This window comes from Heliangelus exortis, chromosome 16 (assembly GCF_036169615.1).
Source record: "Heliangelus exortis chromosome 16, bHelExo1.hap1, whole genome shotgun sequence".
Classification (NCBI taxonomy): Eukaryota; Metazoa; Chordata; class Aves; order Apodiformes; family Trochilidae; genus Heliangelus; species Heliangelus exortis.
In genome coordinates, this window is record NC_092437.1 from 8,816,206 (window position 1) to 8,841,857 (window position 25,652).

A 25,652-nucleotide genomic window follows, 5' to 3' on the forward strand; every position below is an offset into this window, starting at 1 on the left:
ATTGGTCTACTTTGTTTTACAGAAGTCTTGAAAGAAGCTATTAGAGCCCTTTCTCACCTAGATACAGAAGAGACAAAGCAAGATCCTTTATTTCTGTAAATAAATCAATTTGAATAGAGTTATGGCAATTCATATAAACTGAGAATCTGGACCACACTCTATGGGATACTTGTGTGAGCTGAGTGGATAAAACTGACATTGGGATGAACAGGACTGCAAAGGGGAAATGCCTTCATGTTAGTGTAGGAGTGCAGATTTATCATCCTTCTCCCCTCCCCTTACGTGGAAGCACCAGTCATTTCTGTACTCTTACCATAATTCCATATTCAAAATTCTGACAGAATTTTTCCTGACCTATCGGTTCCATATTCCTGTCCTCATTAGTTCATTTTAAAGGGGATAAAACATATGTTTCCAAGTACAGCTGTGTGCTTAGTATATAGGCTTGTTTTTTTTCCGTATGAAAATCACTAAATCTGGCCATTGAAGACACAGATTTTATAGGAGCTAGAACCGTGCAAAGTTCACCTCATTAAAAACAAACCTAAACCAAATAAAACCAGAGAATAACAGTGTGAAAAATGTGGGCCATGAATGTCAGAGCATATGTATTAGGTACTGGTAAGAAAGGAAGGGGAAATAAATATATCCACAAATATACAAAGGTTCTTGTTTTTTCCCACAAGTAAAGTTTACATGTTTGTTTCTACAGAAAGGGAACCTTAGTACACAACATAGTGTTAGGATTGCTATGACAGCTAGCCTAGTTTTTAGAAATCATGATGAGTTCAAGCCTGTTAGAAGATACTGAGTAAATTCAGCCTAGATAAAATGTTCAAACACACCAAATGATGCTTTGGCTGTTAACTGGCCATTCAGAGACATTCCCAACTGTCTTGATTTTGATAACTCTTTCAAAAAAATGCACCTTTTCTCATTATCTTAATATAGGTACAGAGATTCACTAATCAATAACAGAAACACTGACATTGGAAAAAAGTCTATGCCTCCTCAGCATCAAAGAAAGTACTTTGGTTTGAAACATAAACTCTCTTTCCTCTTGCCCTCTTATATGATATTTTGCATAGTTTTCCTCTTTTTCCAGTGTTTTTTGGGGTACCGATCATAACTTAGCAACTTCATTATTTCTGTGGCACAAGATTGTTTTGGTAACATTTATGGGAATAAAGCATGGCTGCTGTAGGAAGTTGACTTAATGGTTTAATTCTTAATAAAGGGACAATTTTCTTGATCAGACAGCTAAATGACAGTTTTTCCCAGTTCAGAAACATGCCCCAGGACACTGATACACTGTGATTCACAGACTTCAGTATTTGAAGAGATGAAAACACATCCAGCATACTGTGAACATCAAATTTCACTGTGACTGGAAGCTTGTCATCTTTTCAGTGTAATAATCAGAACACACATCTCTCCATCACAGTGGTTTCTAATGAAACTCAGACCTGGGACTTTCCACAACCCTAAGGCTGATGTAAAGCACCTTCTGTATTTCATAACTGACCTGGAGATAGGTTTTCAGAAGGCTTCTGCATTAGGCAATGGACGGAGACATGATTATACATGATAGTCCAACATGCATCCAGGTGTACACTGAGGAAAAAAGGAGAATGAGATATGTGTTACAGAAGAATGTTTCTTGAGGTTCCTAATTAGGAAGGAGAAACCTCTCAGGGGCAGAACTGGTAGGATGTGCCTTGCTGCTAGGCAAATTTTCCTTTGTTAGAAATGGAAGAGCCTGTTCATCACTTGTAAATTGCTCTCTCTCAGCACCATCTGCTTCTTCTCTTGTTAGGAATTTGTTTTTAAGTATTCATTGTAATGTAACTAGCTGCAGACTCAAATTCTGCCAAAGCTGAAAAAGCTGCAAGTCAGGCTAGCATGTGGAGCCTGCCACATTCCTGAATCTCTGATTCAGGCTTGCAAGTTTGTCATCAAGTTTGAAATTGAAACCAGAGGAGCGAGCAGCAAACCCCGTGCTCATAAATCAGCTGATAATGGGTGAATTGTTCTGTGCCTTTCCCTGAAGAGGAAAGCAAAACTCAACGCAAAAGCACTCACAACAACTGGGGGAGGTATGGTCTAGGCAGGCATGGGGAAGCTACACGTGGCTCCATGAGTGTTCCTCACACTGGCAAAGGGAATAAACAGAGGCTTTGGTTATAAGCAATCACTGATTCCTTAAGTATTAAATTACCAAAACGTTCCAGTGGGATTTACAGCCAACTTTGAGTCCCAGTAACCAATTTCCGTAAAAGAAATGGGCAGAATGTATCAGGGTGTGAGCCATGACAAGGTCTCCTTTGTGCTTCATTTGTTTGGTATCTGCTGCCGCTAGAGGGAGGTACAAAATTGACCTCAAAGTTATGTTTTGAAACATAGTTTCCAGGCCATTAACTAAGTCCTGGCCAATGTTTGCTGCTAGGATTCTACTGGAAATTTGGAATAAATGACTGATTAATGCCTTCTGGATGTGCACCAGTGTCACCGAGAATAGAACTTAGATCTGTATGCTTAGATGAAATCTAATTAGAATACAGTAACATTTTGAATTGCAGGCTTGAAAAACGGGTCATCTTGGACTGGAAAGTTGAGTTCTGTGTTCAAAGAACTACCCTAGAGATGGTTACATCAGAAACGCTACCACCAGCACAGGAGAAGTTGTCTGAGGGAACTGCTTGTGATATTTAAATGTATTGCTGCATTGAAAACCCAGACTCCAGAACTTCATTTCCAGAAGCTGGCATAAAGCTGTAGCAGGGCCTAATGACTAAAGCTATAACTTGGATCAAAGTCGTTTATCTGATTTTATTTTTATGGCTTGAATATGGCTAGGAGGAAAGTATGTCAGATACGTAGAATTTAAATATATATTTAAGAGCTGAATCTACCTATGTCAAATGTTCAAAACTACCAAAATTAAGCCACACCTTTCTAAACTATGTGAGTTATATAAACATTAATTTTACTGACACCTAAGAACCTAAATTACTTTTAAGACCGGGTTTATAGTCATGAATAATCTCAGATTTTGAAATACAACCCGACAGCTATAAGTTTGGTGCAAAGTAAAGGGGCCATCTAATAATCTGAGTTGAACAGGTTTAGTTCAAAAAGTTCTGTGGAACACGTGTGGGTTTATAGAGAAGCAAAATCTTCCACTTGTAGCAAAATTACTATGTAAGAGGTCACATTGCTTCATCTTAAGACAGCAGAAATATCTGGTGTACCAGAGCAGAAAAATGATTGTTTGGGGCTCTGTACAGCTATATCCAGGGGACTTTACAGCACTATGGCTAAACTTATCTTTTTGGTAGAGGATGGTTTCCTGCATGGATTGCATTTTTCTGCAAAGGAGGCTGAACAAGCTCAGCTGTCTACATTGTTTTATTCCCATTATAGGAACCAAGGGAAGAAAGGAATGAGTAGGGGTGAGATGGGAGAGCAAGAAAAGTGCAAGGGAAAAACAAAATTTACCTCTTAGTGCATCAGAGATGGATGAGAAGAGCAGCAAGGTGAAAATTTCCAAAAGGTCATCACAGACAGCTGTTTGTCAGCATTGCTTCAGTTTTCACAAATCTGTCTTACCCTATAAAAACAAAATCTAAACCACACATTTCCCATACCTATAATTGCTCTGGCTCTTCTCCTGTCTGTGCAGTGGATTAGTTAGAGGTTATTTGTGTTGGTGTGAGACCCCAGGGGTAGCTGATAGACACAAGTCAGAATTCCTGTGTTACAGTGAATTATAAAAAATCTTTTCAGATACTGCTGTGAATGTTTTCCACAGAAAATATGAATCTGAAGAAAGGATCCTATCTGAGTGTAAGGCTGTGTTAAAATAGCTATATTGAGATGTAGCATCAAGGATATTTTCTATTCAAATTACTTTTCATCTCCAGAAAAATAACCGGAGAAATTTTTCTTAATTCTGCCAATAACAATATAAATAGAATGTTTATCTAACAATTGAACACAAATGCTTAAAAGCTAAGGGGCTTTAATAATAAATTTGGAATGTTTATCTAGCAGAGTAGAAATGACTACTGAGGTCAATGGGTTTTCTAAAGAATGCTGAGGAGCAAAGATTAAATACAGTGTCTGTTTTCCCAGCGGACTCAGCGCTGCAGAGAAGACGGTCACTGCGTGCTGTGTGCAGTCAGCTTGCATTACACCTACCTTGAGAGTAATTAAGGCTGAGTCATGATCTTATCACATCTCAGGAGTTTCATTAATTGTAATGGTCTGAATTCTTTCAATGTCTGACACTGCAAAGTAAGTGTCCTGGTCTAGAAATTTCCAGCCTTTTCCAGGGCACATCTAAATCGTAAAAACATCAGCGGTTCAGGCCCAGATCAGCTCTAAGACTTTGGTTAAAAAATCTGACAGATCATAGCACATTGTGGCAGTCTTCTTTTTTTTTTAAGTCAGTGTCATGAAAAACTCAATTGCCATTGTCTGCCACAAGTGTTTTGAAATGGATACCACCCATCATAAGCACCAGAAGTGCTAGTTAATTCCATTGTTTTTGAGTCTTGAAATAAATGAGAGGAAGCAAAGTAATTGTGATTTCATCAATGTGGTGGTAGACAAATGTAGCCCAGTTTGCAAAATCAATCTTAAATTTGACTTATGCTAGATATTTTCTCATGTATTAGTTTTGTCTTTTTGCCTATTAAATGTTTGCAATATATATGTCTGTCAGTTAAAACCCTAACACAGGTAGCAGCAAACCAATTATTGTGGTGGAATTTATAATAAGTTCAGGGAAGTGAAATGAGTACCAGCACCTATGATGAAACACAGCAAATGGTTTTGGACACAGACGTTTTTTGGACACAGCAGATGTTTAGTTGGAATCTCAGATAATTTCTGGTATAAGCCCAGATAATGTCTCAGAAGTCCCTGATTTTGGTTATGTACAGTGAAAACTGAATTTCAAGTAGAGTAGGTATAGAACTGATATATATTTTACTGGCAAATTTGTTTGGCTGTTGTGGAGTTGAAGTGAATTCTGTAAAACTATGCTTTAAAAAGATACAGATTCTAGATGGCAAACCTCCAATAAAATCTATGGAGCAATCTGCTTGCTGAGAGGATGTTCCTTATAGGCACAAATATAAGCCACATCTTTTAGAGTCAAGGCTGAAGTTCCTCCAATAAAATGGTGAGCACATCTGGTACTCTGAAAAGGATTATGTTGTGATAACAAAATTGAATTGACTCACAAGAAGATAGAATGGCTTATTGTCATTCCAAGGAAAGCTAATTTAATATTTAAAATAAAATTATGCATAAAATCATTGACAACCTATTAAAAAAATGTAAGGAGAAAGCAATGTTAAGAGAAATTGTTGTGATTGCATAATGTAGCCAGAAGCACAAGCATGATCCTAAGATAGTGAAGTGATTGAAATTTAATGGTTTGTGTTCAGGCATTGTATCTGCTTTCTATAGTGACTAATGATTTTCTTGATTTCAAACTGGCTTTTATTTTTTTCAGCAGCCACTGCTCACTGAAGTGAGAGAACAGCAGGTACTGACATACTGAGATCTGCAGCCACTTGTTGCTGGGGCTCTCAGCTCCACGTGTGTGTCCACAGGTAGCTGATGGGAACACAAGTCTGGTCATTCACAACTGGAACACCATCAATGTTAAGGAAACACAAATACCTTACTCTAGTAATAGTTCACCAAGCTCAAGTGAACCTCTTGGAGATATTAAAAGAAAAATAGGCATGCTAATTTAAAGTAAAAATCACATGCAGAAATATTTAGCAAGAAGTCAGTGAGTCATATTTTCCTCATAAAATTGTTGAAACCATTGTGCCCAGAAACAATTAAATATGTGACTAGGGCTGGAAAAGTTTAGCCATAAACACAAACAGACACCAGCTTTTTGTTTGTAGAGGATCAAGGTCATTTGGCTTGAGGAATATCCTAATACTAACAGAGAAGAAGCCAAATTTGCAGTTTGAATGTACTCACTGCTGTGTAGAAGATCAAATGTTTGGGCTTAAACGCCTGGATACTTGGTAACACTGAAGGTTAAATGCCAATAGTCTTGTGGCAAATCATTTGCCCATCGTTAAGATACAGAAAACCAACCATATTTCTTTAATTTGAAAACAATACAAAAAATACTCTCTTGATTTATGTTAAAGATGTATTTCTGAGAGCTGAAATCTCAATATTAAAAAGCTGCACATATTAAAATTTTGAAATAGATCAGTACCTGGTAGTTTGGTGGTTGGTTTAAGGCTCAAGGGCATTATAAAGCTTCTTCAAGACCCTTTGCTGTTTCCTGGTAGCTCGGTGTTTTATTGCCCCTGGCAATAGACTCCTTTAGTTTGGCCCTGATCTTTCTGCACTCTGTGTCCGCCAGCCCTTAGCCAGCTACTGTGTTCACATCCTGTGCTTTTTGAGGGGGAAGATTAAAAATGAGGAAGTACTTCTGCTCCCCCAGGTATAATCCCTGAATTTATGAGATTTGGAGACATTGGCCTGCACAGCAGAGGTTACAGGTTGGAAGACAGATTTGAACTCAGCTTTGTCGGGGGTCCTTATCTGATTTATTTCTAGCCTGAAGGGAGAGTTGAATCTGAGATGTGTCCAGCTGCTTTTTCTCAGGGGTGATTATAATGTAGCTCAGCACTTTTACACAGACACTCTGGCTAGCAAAACCCTCTGTTTAAACAACTACATTTATGAACCTTTCTTATAAATAAAATGTTGTCTTGACATCGTACTTATGGTCTTCTAGTCAGAAGTGTGAAATGAGCTGTGGGATTTTTAGGTTGCTGTAAAAAGTGTATCTGCAGTTGTGTACCAACTATTTGACTTTGCCCACATTATTTCAAAGTAAGAAAGATAACCCCTTTAATGGTGCTTTCCTAACATTATTTAGATTCTCTTCGTTCTTGTAAGAGGGAACTCTGAAAATGTGCTTGTGAATTGCTTTTGAATGTAGCTGAGCATTACAGCAGAACATGACAGGGTCAGTGGCCTTGAGGACTGAGCTTTGTGCAGTTCAAAAAAACAAGCAACCCATGAGAACTTTTAAATGCTTATAGCTATGCACAAGTGAGGTCCAATTCATCTTTCACTTCCACTAATTTGCAACAGTGTATTCTGTTGAAGTTCAGGATTACTTTTGGTTTATAAAAACACATGGCAACAGAATCAAGTCTAGTCAATTTAAGCAATTTATTTCTTTCACCGAGTTCTGGGGGTCTGTAAATTTCCAGCTTAATTCTTCGCAGCTATAGTTCAGTAACACAGTTTTTAACTTCAGGAGTCTTCTCATCGTTTTCTACTTTCTGTTCTCTGTCAAGGGTCTGCCTTTTTTGTTTGTATCATATCTATATGATTTGAAGGCTTCCAATCTCATGGTATGGAGGGTTTAGGAGTTCTTTAAAATTAGAGAAGCTTTTCCTTTGCTTTCTCCCTCTCTTTTACTCATGAACTAACTTTCCCAGGTTAGAGAGCTGTAGAATAGATCATGGGAATCTGGCTTAGCCTTGAGGTATGTGGTCAATAACCATGAGGCTATTCCTTTTATTTCTTCCTCTAACAGCTTGTTATGCAATTACATTTTTCAGTAAGTTGCATGGGATTTTTTTTTTTTTCAGTCTAATGATCCTTTTGATAGGGTGACTGTTCACAGACTAACAAGCATCTGAAAACTAGAGAGAAGAATGGAAAATATTTTGAAACCAGCTGTGTTATGATCCAAGTACAATCTCTGATTAAGGGTGCTCAGGAGGCATCCTTTAAAAGCAAGAGAACATATTTGGTGCACACTTTGATTAAAAGGTGATTAAGATGCACCTGAATTATTTCCACGTAACAGATATCTGTTGATACTACTGGAGGCATGGAGTCATCTGGACGTTGATGCATTTTGTTACAAAATATCTTGCCATGCCCAACACCTCCACTGATGAACCAGGTATCTTGCAAAGCAGGTTTAGCTCAACTTCATAATTTTCACATCTTGTTATAAAATATTTTGCCTGTTTTTCATAGATGTATCCATGAGTTTGGCACAGCCTGTAGAACAGGCATAGAAATGGGAGTCTTAAGACCTCTGCCCAGAGAACAAACTGAGCAGCTTTTAATGAGATAGTCAGGTATCACTGCAGGATCTCTGCTTGTGCAAATCCATAACTTTAGTTACTGCTGTGGTAGATAATGAATCCCCATACTTGCAGACTATCCCAGAATTAGCAAAACACTCAAATCTCAGTGTAGTTCAACCATTCAGTTCTTTATATGCAGTCTTCAAGAGCATTGAGTTAGGTTGCTCTCCAAGTTAGTGGCAGAGCAAGAAGAGTCTTATCCTGACTTTTCTGGGCTTGTCTGACTAACTGTAGCCATGTTGGTTGGATAATGTCAGGCATACCAGTTCAGTGCAGGTGTTTCTTTCCAGTATCTACTCCTATAGATTAAGAGCTCACTGTTACTCAGAGCACATTCTGTAACATAAGACAAACTTCTACATAAAGCATCTCCATCTAGAGCTCTTTACTGGAGTTTGTACTTCTTTCTTTCTAGAAATAGATAGTCCAGCTTTTTGTTCTACTCATTTTTACTCAGTTGTGATGTTTACATTACACCATCTTGAGGAGGAAAGGAAGAGAATTTTTCTGTATATGAATTGTCTGGGTGATTTTCTACAGCTGCTTTGAAGGATATGTCTGTTACTTATATTGTAACTTGGATTCTATAGACATATGGCAGAGAACACAGTTCTCCAGAAAGCAAAAGAGTGACTGATGGAAAACAGAAGAGATGAATCCAAGAGAATCCTGCCAGAGGAGGAGCATGAACCTGAATTTTACTGTTGAAACCAGATTTCTTTCTGCCTTGGGCTTAAGTACCACACTCAGCCAGTTCTACCATTGACTTCAGCATGGCTCTGCACAGATGCAAGGAACTGCTTTTTGGACTTGACTAAGTCTGGAGCTTAAGTACAGTTCTGGCATCCATTCTAATTTGGAAATATACTGTGAACTCCTTGAGCAGTGGGACAATTACAGGCTTTTTTAAAAATCAGAAATGTAGCCTGTGAATTGAGGCTATTCTGGTTTTTACATAGTGAGTTTGTAAAATCAATTAGAAATTGAAGTGGGCATGGGAGACTTCATTTTAGACTATTCAGTCCCTTATTAATTGCATTGTGGATTGGCAATAGAGGAAATGTGTATAGCAGACAAGTCTCTTTTTTTTCTATTTAATCTACTGCTTGTTGTTCTGACTTTCCACTTTCATGCAGCTCAACACTTGCAGCAGCCCAGGTCTAAGACTGAACTGCCCAAGAAGGTTTTGACTCATCTGTTTTCCTTTTTTTTTTTTTTTTTCCAGAAACCCATAGACTTGCTGACTGGCAATCATGTCAGTTAAACTCACATTTGTCTCTCCTGGTGATGGGGGTGGTATCAGCAGGAGTTGTTCCTTCACTGGATTCAGCACTTTGCAAAGCAGAAAATTAGCGTAAGTAACAGAAAAGCACCTGGTTGCTTGGGCAACAGGCATTAGGTACTGTGAATGGGGTTTTTTTTAACCTGTGGCATCAATGTGTAGAAGTTGCTCCTTGTTTTTTTCTTGTTTTTTACTGTTGTCATCAAGGTTCACTGATAAACAGCTATACTTCACACCATACTATCTTTTTGCTATATACAATGTACCTTAGAGATGCCTGGATTTTAGAGGTTATGTATCAGACTGATAATAGTGTTTATTTCTTCTAGAAAAATGAAGCCCTGCAACCCTTTCTGCTAGCAGCCTGGTAGTAACATGTTTTCTGACTTAAACTTTCTCTGTAGTTATTTAAATATCATGGATCTTTAAAAAGATGGTGATGTTAATGGTGAATCAAACAGTGATTGAATGAATTAATGGCAAAATGCATTACTAAACTCAGCTCAGTTCTGGAGTTACTGAAGCAGAGCAGCATTATGTGAGAGGAAGGGCTGCTTTCTGGCAATGCCACAAATGAGAGGAAGGAAGGAATATAAACAGACCAAGAAGGCCACTGCAAATTGACTTCTAACTGTAACAGGTCTATAGTAGCCAAGGTTGCAGTCCAGTCTTTCAGTCTTCAGTCAAGCCCTGTGACTGCTAAACCATCCTGCAATTTTTTCCCTTCTTGCTTATCACAAATTGTTGTGTACTGTTGCTTTATGTAGATAACTGTGCAGCCTTTAAGTGCTCTTGTTCTTTTTCTGAATGTAGTGATCTCTGTCTAGCCTGATGAATACATTTAGAAGATATGATGTGGAAAGTTAATATAATCTCTGACTGCCAATGTATGTTAGAATAATAATAAAGTGTTTCATTTAGCAGTATCATAAGTATCGGAAAGTTTGCCTCTAGAAGTGTTGTACTCAAAAAAATACTGTTCTCTACCAGTATAATACCTGACTCATGTAATAAAATATATTTTCAAAGAACCAAATGACTGAATTAACCTTTAAGTTAAACCCAGGGTAGTAAAATATGAGCAAAAATGAAATTCCAGTGTGATTGTGAGGTAATCAAGAAGTCTGGGCGTTTGAATAAATAATTTGTTATGGAAGCTGAAAAATAATATGAGTCCTAGGAAAGATCAGACATCTAAAATCACACCAGTCACTAAGATCTTGAGAAATACACTGTCAATAAATTAAATAAACAGACCAGAGCTCAAGTACATAGTGGGACTTCTAGCAGGAAAAGGATCTATCAGGAAAAGTGTTGATCAGCTGTTTCTCCAGCAAAGGCACAGTCCAGCAGGGTAATAGTGCCCCAAACAGAAGTTTTTGTATATCCCTTAAGATTATTCTGTTACTTCTAGATGCAAAGATTTTCTAACCAAATGCCTCTCTTTATGCATTTTTTTTACAATTTTGCTTTTCATTATTTAAGTGTTTAGACAGACAGTTTTGTTCAGGAATCACCACAATAAGGAAAATCTGGGTACTAGACACTCAGTCACAGCCCAGTGAACACCCAAGAGCTTTCCTCAGCATAGTGAAGAAATTTTTTAACCACCCTTTCCTAACTTATCTTTCCCTCAGGCACTGTTGCAAAACACAGCAGGAGATTGCAGGGGCCCTGTGCAAGGTCCATCCAAAGGATGACACACAAATCAGGTCCACATGGAGATTCTTAAGCAGATGCTAAATATACTTTTGCATTTCTTCAGCAGCTTCCTTTTAAGACTCAGTCAGACACACTATTTCATTTTTCCTCACAATAATCTCCACAGGAAGTGAATAGTATTAGTGTTATCTGTAAAGTGAGAAATATGATACTTAAATCATTAAGTTCACAAGGGAAAGCAGCAACATAGCATTTAGCTTTTAGCTACTGTCCCTAAAGGCCCATGTCAGCCACTTAACTTTGCTATGTATGAAAATGACATTCTTAGAGTCAATGCACTAAGGTTACATCAGTCAGTAGGAGATACTGGGTAAAACAGTGAGTATTAAATCCCATCCTGTTAGCAGTGTTTAATGCTATGCTTTAACTGAAAGGAAATGATTTCCTGAATTTAGGATTTGCAGTCCAAAACTCTGAAGGTAAATGTCAGAGGCCTTTCCTTTCCAAAAATAAACAAAACCCCAGTTTAACTTGGAGTTTTTAATTTCAAAAAGTAGAATTATCTTATATCTTCCATATGGTATCTTGGTAATTAGAGTACTCTTCTAGAGGATTGAACTAGATGCTATATCCTTCTTTGCATGAAAGAATTAGGAGTGATGATCCTTCTAGGAGACTCTTCCAACTGCTGCTGTGAGTGGCTAAACTGTCCCTTCTAGTGCTATTCTTGCTGAAACCCTCCCACTTTACATGGAATAATCAACGATTCATTATCTTAAGAGAGAAGACAATGTTCATTTAAGTTTCTAATTTAACAGTTATGTTCCTTGTTATATGTAACCTGAGCTCCAAATGATTTGTTTAATTAATACTTTACATCAAGCCATCATAAAAAACTAAGATAATAATTGAAGATGAGGAAATTAAATATACAATAAAGTTTGTCAACACCTTATTTTACCAGATTTTTTTCAGATTATATATTAAAAGATGGAATGAAGTGGAAATTTAGCCCCAGGATAGCTGTAGTAGTTACTCAAAGGTTTCTATAACAGGGCTGGTGACAGCTTTCAGGTGTGCTGGGCCTAGGGTTTAATCAAGCTCAATAATCTCCTTATGCCTTCAGTCACATGCCTAGAACTTAAAACAACCAGTGACTAAGTATTAAGCCTGTGGAAGTTCATTATTTCTCCAGGTGAGCTGAATTTAGGACAGAGGTCTTAGAGAAAGGGAAAAGCCTCTTTGAGAGCAATCAGTTGGCTTGGCTTAGCAGAATGGAAAACTTCTTTAGGTATTGATATTTTAGAGGCTTCACTTACAGAGAGCATTAACAAAGCTATGTAAAAATAGCTAAGACTTAGAGGAGTGCAGAGACAGAGGTAGGAAAAGCCAAGCAGGAATCTGACAGTGTGAAAGAGCCATTTGCAGAGAGCTCATTTTCTAGTTTAAATGGTGTAGATATACATAACTAATGGTTAGAGGTGTTCTAACTCTTTAGGTTAGCATGAAATATCCACTGTAAAAGGTTCTTGTTTTTGTAGTTGCTTTAAAAATTAAGTAAGAGAGGTGTTAGGCACTGAAAAAAACACCTTGATAATTATAACTTGTGTGCAATCTGGACTCAGTAGCTTGCTTTTCTAAAACCTGGTAGGGCATTAAGCCAACACTTAAATGGATAGTGAAGGCAGACAAAGAAATGGTTATTTTTAAAGGCTTTCTATGTTAGCTTTCTCAGTTGAAATGGGAATGTCTTGTCCTGCAGCATGGCTGACTTCACTGGTTTTGTTGTTGACCCCAACAACTGGTGGGGATGTTCACAGAGAAACAGGGCCTTAGCTAACCACCATGCATGTCTGTTAAGATAATTGCTTGCAGTATGAACATTAACTTGTTATTAACCTCTTATAAAAATTAGCTTCTCTTTTTCTTGCTCAGTGCTATCCCTTTCCCCCCATCCTTCCCAAAGAAATGGGGACATGCACAATTTTTCTTTATTTGAAAAGAGAACCACTAGGCTTCTGAGAGCCTGCATCAAACTTAGAGTAGGAGTTGTTTCTTGTTGAATTTATTATTGTTGAAGTCACAAAAAATACTTGCAGCTTTTATACACTAGGTATTTAGGGCTGGGTCTTAACTTTCTCTTGTTATCTGCCAAAGTATTATTGCTGTTCTGAAGAACTTTGTTCTTTCACATAAATATATATGGTACTGGACATTTAATTTGGAGCTGAGAAGCTTTATGGGTTAGGCATCTCTCTTCTCTGAGGTGATGGGTTTTGCATTTTTCCCATATTTTCTTTTCTATTTCTACAGGAAGTCTCTCAGCAGAAGCTCAGTGAGATCAAGAATGTCACTGAAATCCTCCAAGGCTTATAATTCCCTGCAGAAGGGAGCAGTCATCTGGGACCCAAAGCCACTGCAGGTGAAGAAAATTTTTGAAGCTTTGAAGAAAGGACTTAAGTAAGGACTTTTTAAATATTGTAAATTGCCTTACCTAGTCATACTGCTTAGGTCTGTGTAGCACTGTTCTCTGTCTCCATCTGGCATCTCTAAACATATTTAGTGACTTTCCCAGATGCTGGCTTGGGGCCTTGCAAAACAAGTTTCATTAACTATCAGACAGTCTGCTTGCAAATAAAGTGCTCTGCTGTTTTTCTTTGTTCCTAGTTTGCTACACTTCTCTAAAAAGTCAGTGACAAATAAGAGCTCTATGGGGAGATTCTTCATCTCTTGAGGAGCAACTGAGCTCTCTTGAGGAAGGAAAACCTTCCAGAGCATGCAGAGTGGCAAGCAGGAAGTCTGTAGATCAAGGGGAGGCTTGGATAGGGATGGGAAAGCCAGACTAGGGGGGTGATTGTCAGAAAGTTTCTGTATAAGGAGCTGTGTGGAATTTGCTTTGACTCAAAAAGCTGATTTAGAACCACATTTGAAAATGAGGGTGTGCCCTGAAAGGACACAGTGGGAAGGCTGGTTCACAAACCATTTCCATTCTCTCTCTATGATAATTAGAGAACACTTAAAATAAAGAGGTTTTTTTGTTGTTGTTGGGATTTTTTTGTCGTTTGGGGCTTTGTTTGTTTTTATGTTTGTTTTTTGTTTGGTACTTCTTTTGGTTGGGCTTTTTTTTTTTTTTTTTTTGGTTGTTTCATTTTTATTTTTATTTTTTTCTTAAAACTAAACTCAAGTTTAAGTCTTTAATCTCCACGTGGCTTGTAAAGGAAAGCTCTAAGCAGATCCACCAGAAAACAGCTGACTTGATGTGATGAAACAGAAATGTTAAATAATTCCATCTTCTTATGGCAATGCAAATAATATTATCCTGCTTTAAATGTAGCATTATTTTGGAGTCTTTATTATGGCTGACTGCTCCCTCAGTGTTACATCAGTGCAGACTTGAGTGAACAGGCTAAAGACCAATTCTGTCCATTGTCAGGGTCTGGCAGATGTGGTCTGTATGCAGCAGACATAACAGAGATCAAAGGATGAGCTGGCAATCTGAATTTAGGTTATTCTAGCTTTGGGGAAGCTGTCAGTTACCTCACAGAACCACTGATACTATTCAGAGCTGAAATGTCAAAAAAACCAGGGAGGAGCTTGCTCTCTTGGTATTATAGACCAGAAAGGAAATGGTGGTGAGTGCTGAAACACTCTATCAGTGACTGAAACTGATCAACCTTTAATTGAATCCTCAAATATTTTTATACAAAAATTAATCTTAAATCATTACAGACAGTGATTTCAATTACACCCTGAAGCTACAATTGGAAGGTAAAATATTTTTCATTGGATAGGTAGCCCCTGTAGCTCTTTCTGCTGCCATCTTATTAACAGTTCCTTCATGTATGTTGCTGCTATCCTTAGGATTTTGCTACTGTATTAATTCTAATATTAGTTTGTTTTCTTAAGCAAAGAACATAAAATGCACTGGAATAATACATTGTAAATGCAAATGTGTCACATTTTTATTCCAACAGAAGACTATAAAGCTCTAAAAATATCAGTCAATGTCTTATTAGTGGATTTAGGTTTAAAACAAATCATGAAACCAAATGTTTTTGCAGAGTATAGAATTTATCAGCACTTAGGGAGGAGAAACCATAAAGTGGATCAGAATTTGTTCCCAGTTCTGCAGGGAACGCCATATGATCAGACTCCTGCCAAAACTGAGTAGCTAACTAATTGACTAAAGTAACCTACAGAAAACAACTGTATCAAATAGCAATGCAATGTCCAAATTTTAAGTAGATGCAGACTAAGTCCACTTAGTGCTGGAGTGGCTTGAATTTTTAGTACAGAGCATGTTTTACGTGCCTGTTTCTTTATAGCTGCAGCAAATAACTCTTTCTTCTGCTAACCATCTGGGTACCATTCCAATAACTCTTTATTCTGTTAACCATCTGGGTACCATTCCAGCCAAGCTGGCAGTTCTAACATGCTTAAATCTAAAAGTGATGAAGATTTTCTAAAAGGAAGGTGAACCCTGTTCTGCCACCAGCTTTGTCTACTTCTGCACTGAGCTGTTAATAGGCAAATACAGAGCACAGACAACTGAATGCTGGAGCCACTGGGTGTCTTGGGGTTTTGTAACAGTAAGAAAATTAAATGCATCAAAGCAAATGTGAAGAAGTTCAGCTGTCTAAAATAAAGTTATTTTCACTGCTCAGAGACTGTGGCTTATAATGTAGCATTTACCAGGTTACTCTTGTTCCCTGTTAAGCATAAAAGGAAAAAGTTACCTAAGTCTGCCCTGTATTAAATGCAAAGTTGGAAGAAGATGGTCTCAGCAGAAATAGTTAAGGCCCTGTGGGAACTCCTAAGGGACAACCCTTGCATGCAAGCAACTCCATAAAAGCCAGTTGGCACCGTGTGCTTCACACCTTGCAAAATAGTTCCCATTCTGGAAAAAGTAATGGTTACATTAAGAAATCATCTGGCATACTAAAAGGTGGTATTCAGCTCTGTTTGCTAAAACACTGAATGGCATGTGCCCTGCCTTACATGTGGAGTACTTCTATGAGCTTGGTTTTGTAGTGCCTGTGTATGCTGGTGCAATGAACACTTTACTGGTAGATGAATTCTTATTTCTCGGTAAGAAGAGGCTCAACAAATGAACTCATCCTCTACCTTACAGAAAAGGTTTCAGAAGGCCAAACAGGAATGGTTAGAGAAATCTGTAAAGGAGATCTGTGAGCTGAGTTATGTGTTTTAGAACTTGCTGTTCTCCTACATCCCTCCTTTTCTCTTGCCTTAAGTAGTACTTCCAGCTCTACTGTCCTTTGTTTTGCCCCACGTTTCCAGAATAAAGCCTATCTTTTACTTGAATATTCTGTTTTAGATAAAGGGAAACAAGAAATAGTGAATCCTTGATTGCTGTGTGTGCATGTGTACATGTATATACATTTTTCAGTAGTGGTGGCCTTCTTGAATCACACATCATTCCACATCTTGAGAAGCAAAAAGGACATAGGAGGATTCCTAGTGTACAGCATCTTTAAACGTGAGGTAACAGTGACCATCTGGTGGCACACACTGTGTACAGGTCCTCCTCTGGCAGTGACTTTGCATTTAGAACAAATACTTGTCTAGGGTACCCACCCTTTCTCATCTATTGGCCCATATCCCTCTATACAGCCATTCACATCTCTAGAGAGTAAAACAAGAGAAGCCTTCCAAAGAAGGAAATTGCTTTGTAATATTCTGGTGAAAAATTCATTGAGGTTGTGCTATAATTAATGCACCAGAAGAATGTAACACTGGATCTTTTTTCTTCTCCAGTGAATACTTGGAAGCACATCAGGCTGAATTGGATTATCTCTCTGGTCGACACAAAGATACAAAAAGGAACTCCAGATTGGTAAGATACTTCTAATGCTAAATACTTAAAGGACTTTATTTATTAAAGTCACAAAAGTAGATGCTTTCTCATGTCTGGGACTCCCAGGGCTTTTCCAGTTAAAGCACTGAGGTGAGATTCAGCAAGGCATCATGGTCAGGAATTCAACAACCAAATTTGGTCTCAATGTGAGAATTACATTTGGGATTTCTCATTTTCAGGATTCAGCAGTGTTCTTTAGATCATGGTTCTTTACTGGGATGGTATCTCCTTGTGAGTGATTCATACCTGTTTATACAGACAGTGTATAGCAGTAAAGATCAAGTTTTGTTTCCCATACCTGGTGAATGTGTCCTAGTAAATAGATTCTGTCATGTTTACAGCTCCCTAGAAGTACCTTCAGCCATGGTGCTAATGAAAAGACAACTGTTAGATCCAGCTTTGCCTTTCATTTGGGAAATATTAGCTAGATTAATAAAAAATATATTGGGAACTCCCGTGTAACATGACCAACATCCAAGTCCTTATTATAGCTGGTGGTGAGACTCTTACTGTCTCATTTCAAGCATCTGTGAAAACAAACCAACCTATCATGCACAGAAAATGAAACTAGTTCTAAAAATGTTGGGCTATCTCCTTGTATGTGTTTTAATTTTGTGTGGCTTAAGATTTGTATAGTGAATCTTGCAGTAAATATGAAAGTATTGTTAATATGTCTTGCTCAGCCTGTCCTATTTCTTTTTCAGGCTTTCTACTATGACCTGGATAAGGTAAGTCTTGTGAGGATAAGATGAAGTGTTGCAAATAGAGAAGAACTGATGGGGTGTCTACTGTGTTACTTGAAGGCATGTTTAGAAAGTAATTTCTGAAGTCCTTCTCTCTCTTTACTCTCTTCAAAAGCAAATCCGCTCTGTGGAGAGATATATCAGAAAACTGGAGTTTCACATAAGCAAGGTAAGGAGCTTTATCTCTTGTATGAGTAAAGCTTACATTGCTACATAAGCAAACTATCTAAATAAAAAATACTTCAATTATAATTCGTCTGCAAGGGAATAATGCTGGGTACTTTGTGAAAACTGTAGCCACTCTTTTTACAGAAGGAGGAGATTTTTATTTATTTATTTTCTTGAATGGGTCTATTCAGGCTGAATGTTGGGTGCAACCCAACCTGAGTTTGCCTGTGAAACCAGTTTGTTTACTCTGCCAGTGTATTCAGAAAATGCTGCTGTGGGAAGACTTCCATGTCTCCCCTCTGCTTTCCTCAAGAGGCCAAAGGGGCAGTTCTGTAGAGTGCATGTCTGCTGTCTGCCAGCTGCTTCCAGAGGAATCAAATCTCTCCTCTGACACAGCTAAACATGTAGGTGTTTCAATCTCTATTGAGGGAATCAGTTTTCTCCTCCTCAAGTAATTTTCTTCGGAAAAAAGTGTTTACTCCTTGTCTTCCCTGATAATAGTAGAGTGACTTTTTCTTTCTTTTTCCTCAACATCCCATGCTTTTCTTCAGAAATGTCTACAAACTGTTGCACTCTAATCAGTCTGTAAAGTGCAGGAATTGCAGCATTCTGCAGTACCATGATGATGGGATTTGACTGGATTTTTTGCCAGGAAAGACTGCTGATGTTCATTTTTAAAACTTGTTAAAACTATGTTGGAATAATTCTTGTTCATTCTTTCCTCACCACCCAATTCTTAAAGGTAGAAGAACTCTATGAAGCTTACTGTATCCAGTGCAGGCTACGAGATGGGGCCACTAATATGAAACATGCCTTTTCCTTGTCTCCTTCCACAAAAGCCTCCAGAGAAAGCCTAGTGGAGCTTTACAAGAACTTCCAGGAGTGCACAGAGGTAGGAAATAATACACATATGTAATGAAGACCTGTTTTTTCTTAGCAAAAAATGTACCAGGACTTGCTGCCAGCTTTTTTTTTTTTTTTTTTTTTAATGGTGAGAGTTAAAAACTTGTTATGTGAATGAAACACAGGTACATAATGTGAAGGGAAGCTTGTGAGAGAAATACCTTATGGGCAAAGCCTTTGAATTCTGTGCCCTTGTTTTGCCCCTACTCAAGTTGGCTTCATGCATTCATGAAAGCAAATAAAAAATCCTTTGAATTTCTGCTTTAATACCAAAGTCCATTATGACTTCCACTGAAAGGAGTGGGATGAAAATTGACTGATGAATAAGCAATGCTACTTGTACAGGACAAACAGTGGAAGGTAACTGACAGTAAACTCCTCAAGCAGTTCTACTCCTCTGTGGATCAGCATTAAAGATGAGATTGGCATGAGAAAATGGCATGTCTGGGAAGGTGTCTACTCTGCACTGCTTTTCATAGTGACTTTTTGGTCTTTCCTCTAGGACATGTGCATTATAGAAGGGGCATTGGAAGTCCATTTGGGAGAATTTCACTTGAAGATGAAAGGTATGTTCCTTTCTTGTTTCCTTAAGGATTTATCACTTGGTTTTGGGTTTCTTGTGTAGCAATCTGATCCACTGAGAGTCCATTTCTTCAGTGCCAGTTACTTCTGTTGGCTTTCTGGATCAGAATTTTGGCAAACTTCTGTGTGCTTCAGTCTGTGAAGCAGATCTGCAATGGTAGTTGATATTTGAGTACAAAAGCTGAGAAGCTTTCTTTCCTCAGCTCAATTATAGTTTGTCCTTCTAAAAGTGTTTTGAGCTAGTGGCTTACCTTCTGCACAGAGCTGAGCAAGATAGCTAAATAGTGACTTTATTGCAAGCTGAGGCTTTGGAGTAAGTTGTAAAACTCTACAACTATTAGGAGTTTTCCTTCTCTTTTCAGGGTTGGTTGGCTTTGCACGTCTCTGCCCGGGAGACCAGTATGAGGTACAGTATACAAAAATGAATTTTGTCCTTTATTTTCCTCCTCTAAGTTTTCAGTAGAGAATGTAGAATGTAGTTTGCCGGTGAAAATGTAGAATGGGAGGTGTAAACAGAGTATGATAAAACCTTTCACTGTGTGTTTTGGCACACTTGTTACTCTGTCCTTTGAGACTGAAGAGGGAAAGATGTGGTTCAAGGGTTATAGGAGGGTTTAAAAGAAGGCAGTGATTATCTATCAAAACCTACCTGTCAGGTCTTTGTCTTTAAAGTTGCTCTGGAATCAAGCAACAGTTGCTGCCTGTTTCTTGGAAGATTGCCCTTGGCATGATTTGAGTGCATATTAGTATCTTATTGGGTTGTTCTCCTTCATTCCAAGGGAATTCCACTGTGCCTTGTAATTCAGTAGCACTACACAGTGTAATTGTGCAGCTCTTCTAGGATGGGTGGGAAGTGTCATTTGACAATGAGTTAAGGTGTTAAAACCTGCAACCAGAACTCCTGCCTGCAATCTTCTAGCTTTGTCCAAGTTCCTAAATGTGTAGTGATCAAAGAAACAGTATTTCCCCTGTGGTACTGGACTGGACACTGACCCAATATCCTTTTTTCTTCTGGTTTTCTAGGTGTTTGTCCGACTGGGGCGCCAAAAATGGAGGTTAAAAGGCAAAATTGAAACTGATGACAGCCAAACATGGGATGAGGAAGAAAAGATATTTATACCAAATCTTCATGAAAAGTTTGAAATCAAGGTGTGGTGTATAATGGTTCGATTGGAATCAGTGGGTTAAATTACCTGTTAGGCTACAAAGCATTTGTCAAAATTCTTAAGTAGTTTTCTTTTCCTAGCTATGTAAAATGGCAGTTTATCAATGTTCTGCTTACTGAACAGACACTACTTTTGTTTGCCCTTTTTAGCTCGGTTGTTTGGTTTTTTTTATTTAAAAAAAAAAAAAAAGTCCTAGATCAATCTTGGGAATTTTCTAGGGTGAAGTTTAGATGTGAAGACAAAAATAATATATACATACACATCTTTTTATCACCCATGAGGAATATTAAGTACCTGGAGTGCTGTTCTCTATTGAAAAAGAGAAATAGGTAAATGGAAAACATATTGCAGATTCTTTTGTCATGTTTCACTCCAGAAATGCTCCCTATCTGCAAAGAATCAATGACATTTATATGCTGGTACAAACCCTGTGTACTTTATTTAGAGTCCTGATACTTTTTTTAAGTGACTGGGAGTCAGTCATTCTTTTACAGTAAGGGACTAGTGTTGGTGGCCTGTGATAAGTAGATGAAATATTGTAGGTACCCCTTGGGGGAAGCTTGTAGTTTTCACAGGCCCTTGTGCAGCTGTTGCTGGCATTGGTTTTGGCACATACCTAGCAGGTGGAGTTAATCCTTAGACAGCATTTCCACTGTAGTCTGGCAGCTTTCCTGAGCTGGACTCTGCAGTGTGACTCCTGTCAGCCTAAAAGGAGCTGAGATTGAAGACTCTGCTGGATTCTATTCTACGAGGAAACTGTGCCAGTGCAGGGTTTCAAGTTTGGCAGCTGTGTTAAAGCAGCCATTGCAATGTTCCCCTCCTATCTGGCAGCAAAAACTGGGTTACATAGGAGAGACTCTTTGGCATCTTGCCAGCACAGCCTTTGGAAATGTGCTTATAATGTGGTTTTTTGCTGCCACTGCACAATGAAGATCAGGTGAGAGGCTAATTATGATCCCTGTTTCCCTATAATAGTTGTAAAAACTTCCATTACTTTGTATGACAGTGATGGCTTTACTCCTTTTATCTGAATTATGAAAGTTTACTGACTAATGTTCTCCACACTCTCCTGGTCTTTCTGCTTTGTACTTGATAATCTTCACCCAGAACAAATACAGAGCAAGCTTAAATTTTTTTTTAAAAAACTGAGACGTGCCAAAGAGTGTTCCAAGAGGAGCCTAGCAACAAAACCTTTGCTAGCTCTTAAAGGAAATGTAGGCATGTAACTAATTCCTGAAGTGGACTTCAGGCACTTGTGCCAAAATTCTGTGCCGATTCTGGTGCTTTATGTGCTTCTAGAACAATTTTATTAGATTGGTTTTGGTTTTGGATTTTTGGGGTTTTTTGTTTTTTGGGTTTTTTTTTTAAAGTAGCTGAAGAAGCAAAGTGCCAGCCCAGAAAAAAAAATCAAAACAGGCCTGTAACTGCATTGATAACAAATTGAGAGCTACCTGCAGAGCTAGAGAAAAGAACTGATACTTTTAAGTTCTGATTTTGGTTGACGTCTGAGCTCAGGGCAGTTAGAAACATCACAGTGGGTGCAGGGTGTTGTGCTTCTAGATTCCTTAGTCAACTGAGAGCTGAAATACTCTTGTAATAGGTATTTTTATGACAGTGTTGTTCTAATATATAGACAAGCTAAACTCTGTAGTATAAGTGGCAACTACTTATAAACTTATATGTATACCATAGCAACAAAATTTCCAAATTTCAGACTAATGTTTCTTAACATGTTTCTTGTGGATATATTGGCTCGCAAAAAGTTTAGGATCCCCAAACTGAGTATCAAGGTTCTAAGTTTATTGTGGACCTCAGAGGAGATGTGAGCCTGGGATGATGTTCTTTCCATGCATGTGACTCAGGATTGCCTGGTAAGATGGAAATGGATATGTTCATCTGTCCCTGCAGGTGACAGAGCTGCGAGGTCTGGCCACTATTCTGGTTGGTGTCGTGACATGTGACAGCATCAACTTCTTTACAGCCAAACCTCAGGCCATCATTGTGGATATAACTGAGCTGGGCACCATCAAGCTACAGCTGGAGGTCCTCTGGAAGTAAGTACAGCTTCAAAGGGAAAAAAGCTGGAGCTAAATGTTTGAAATAAATTCAAGGCTCCTGAGTATGTCAGTAGCATTCAACATCACAGTCCTCTTTCTGTTTACAGAGCAGGTGCAGGATAGGTATCAACCATGTGCTTCCTGACAGCAACCCCAACCACTGGGCTTGATTTCTGACTCTGTAGGACCAGTCCTCAGGAAGGGGAGAGGGGAAGGGACAGAAGCTGTTTCTATGACCCTTCATTTCTTTCTGTTGATGCTACCAGTGCCATGGCTACCCACATGAACTGACCAGTAGGCTTTTACTGAGCTTGCTACTCTTCAGAATTAGGATTCTGAACCAATGCATGTACCACTGTAAAGCATAAACAATGATCCTAAAGGTGATGAAATGAAACTGAAAATAGCTTCTAGGCACAGTGCAAAAATACCCAGTTGAAATTTGCAGGACTGTTACTGTTACAAGACCACAATTTGTTAAAAATGAAGCTTTTCCAAAGGCTTAGCACCTTCATGTTTGCACTGTGATTAGTTATTGATCTAAGATCTGTGCACTACAGGGAAGCTTGGTAACAGATGCACTTTTAAAATAGCTGAGCATTTTCATGGTGGTATGATTTTTTTAAAAACTGTTTTATAATTAAAATTTGTAAGTTGATTTTTTTTTTTTTTTAATCACTGATTTTATTAAAAATGTTCTCACATTGTGGATTCTGCACTGGAAATTTTTGAGGTCATCTTGGCATTATGAGACTGTCAGTCCATACTGAGAGCCTTGTCTACAAAAACCCAAAACTTTTTAACCTGTTTCCAATTACTGCTGTCTGGGGTTAAATCTAGTTTAGTGAAGTGCCTGATATTAAACAATAGACACTCTTCACATGTACTTTTTTTATGTGTCTTACTTCAGTATTTACTCCTCAGTTATTCCCAGCCCAACATGGTAGAGACATGTGAGATCCCTTTCACAGTCAGAGCCTTCTTGAAAGGCCACTTTGGGATGACTTGTGTATTTAGGTGCTTTCCAGGAAAAAAAAGAAAAGGAACCATGTTTAGATTAGAAAGAACAAGGAGCTATGACTTGCAGGCCAGACTTACCTACAACTCGGCCTCATACAACTCTTCTGGCCCTGCTGGTTTATTTTTTTCTTAAAAATTACTCAAAAATAAAAAAATCTTATAGGTGTTGAATCTGTGGTCAGTCAAAAGTGACCAACAGCTGAACAGATTTTTCAGTAAGAGAGGCTTCCCTGCCCTTAGGGTAAAGTAGTCAAAAGTATTTTACAATCAGACTTAATTTTTCAGGTCTTAATACCCTCTTTCTACTTTTAATTACCTTTGGAAGCATTATTTGACTTAAATCTTGTCACAGTCTTTCAAGCAACAGGACAAATGCCACAATTTTTTTCTGTTGCAATTCCTGCTCAAGTGTTGATAAAGAATTTTCAGATTGAATCTCTGGGGTTGGGGAAAGAATAGCTTTATTGATCAACATATCATTTTCCAAATGTCTTTTGTGTATGGTTCTTAAGTTTTACTGTTGATTTGTACAAGTGATTGGGCTGAAACAAGAGTCTTAGCAACAGCACCTGAACATTATTTTCAAAACCACATCACTCTAAGTCAATGAGAAATAAACTCACAGCAGTATTTGGCCCACACCTGTTGTTTAGGACACTTTTTCCTCCTGAGATCTAACAATGGGCATGAGTATATGTTTTGTTTTGGTGAGGTGCTGCTGCTGCTCTCAGATTTTTTGAGACCTGTGTTTCTTATCTGAGAATCTGAACCATGAGTTGGGTACCAAGGCCTCATTCCATAAATGAGCTGTGATCTTGCATTATATTCCCTATGAAAATCTGCTTACTTATGCCAAGGGATGTGTGTAGTCCCATTTGACTCTGAAAGCAGAGGCATTCATGGGAGAGTTATTGAAAATTGGTGTGGAGTGGGAATGGTGCAAGTTGCACTACATAGTAGTGGGGAAAGAAAAAGGGGATGTGTAGGTTCTGTTCTCAGCAAAGTCTGATGCCTTTGTCACCTCTCACTCTGCATCAAGCACATACTACCAAAAGTTGCATTTGCTTTAATCTGAATTTCAGATGATCCAAAGCTCTATCAATGTTTTTGGAGCAGAAAGATTGCAGGCAGAACCCTCTGCTTGCAGAGATGCTTTTTCTTAGAAGGGAAGTCCTCTTTCTCTATGACTTCAAGCCTAGCACCTTAAGAAGCTACATTTGTGCAGTGAAGGAGTCATACATTTTTAATTGAAGTGGTTATACAGTCTGTGTAGATGGTGTATTTGTAGTGAAGTCTGGAAGAGATCACTTCTACTTCTTGTTAACCCACACAAATGGCATCTAATAGATAGATTCACTTAGTTTAATTTTGATGGATCTACTTTCTTGCCTTTCCTCACTGTCAATACCTTGTATACATAATTATGCACATAAATTGTTCGTCCATGGGGGCTGTATCAGGAAATCCCCTTCCTATTCTGGGATATTGCATTGTTTCTCAGATAACAGCCTAAATCTCCAAAGCAAATTGTATTTGTCACTAAATTTTCTAAAACAAACAAACAAAACAAAACATTTAAATTATGTTGACACTTGTTTGTTGCAGTAGCTCTCAGATGAGCACTTTCATGGCATTTGGGACAACCATCATCCAGCTTTTAGAGCTGGCAACAGCTGAGCTGAGAGCAGGGTTAGTGGTGATACGTTTTCTTAGGGAGTTAATCCTGACTTGGAATTTTTCAGTTTATGAAAGAACTTTGGCTGTGTGTCTCTACCATGTTTAAGTTTTGAGAAATGCATTGGTATCCTACCAAGTGGATTCTCCAGGGCACTTCTGCACAGAACTGGCAGGCTCCTCCTCTTGACAGCTTGCTTGCTGAAGTTGTTTACAGAAAATTTGTGGAGTGATAACTTAGGGTGTTCCTGTTTTCAAAGATAGAGCACTCAAAATAACAGCTGCCTTTTTGCTTTGATTTAAGAATAACCAAACAAATCCAGCTGATTTGCCCAAATTTCCCCAAGAGGCAAGCTCT

The 25,652-nt window shown here is 38.3% G+C and overlaps 1 protein-coding gene across 4 annotated transcripts in view; it reads left to right on the plus strand.

Moving 5' to 3' along the window:
- RIPOR3 (RIPOR family member 3) overlaps nt 1-25,652 on the plus strand; it is a 50,927-nt gene that overhangs the window by 11,897 nt on the left and 13,378 nt on the right. For 3 of the 4 annotated variants that reach the window (XM_071759608.1, XM_071759609.1, XM_071759606.1), the window contains exons 2-11: nt 9,388-9,516; nt 13,420-13,566; nt 16,882-16,960; nt 17,686-17,709; nt 17,840-17,893; nt 18,635-18,784; nt 19,298-19,361; nt 19,740-19,783; nt 20,401-20,526; nt 22,452-22,597. In XM_071759608.1, coding sequence (XP_071615709.1) covers nt 9,416-9,516; nt 13,420-13,566; nt 16,882-16,960; nt 17,686-17,709; nt 17,840-17,893; nt 18,635-18,784; nt 19,298-19,361; nt 19,740-19,783; nt 20,401-20,526; nt 22,452-22,597 — 935 coding nt within the window. In that variant the 5' untranslated portion in view covers nt 9,388-9,415. Of the gene's footprint in view, nt 1-9,387; nt 9,517-13,419; nt 13,567-16,881; nt 16,961-17,685; nt 17,710-17,839; nt 17,894-18,634; nt 18,785-19,297; nt 19,362-19,739; nt 19,784-20,400; nt 20,527-22,451; nt 22,598-25,652 lie in introns of those variants that run through there. The other variant, XM_071759610.1, reaches the window with a different exon arrangement.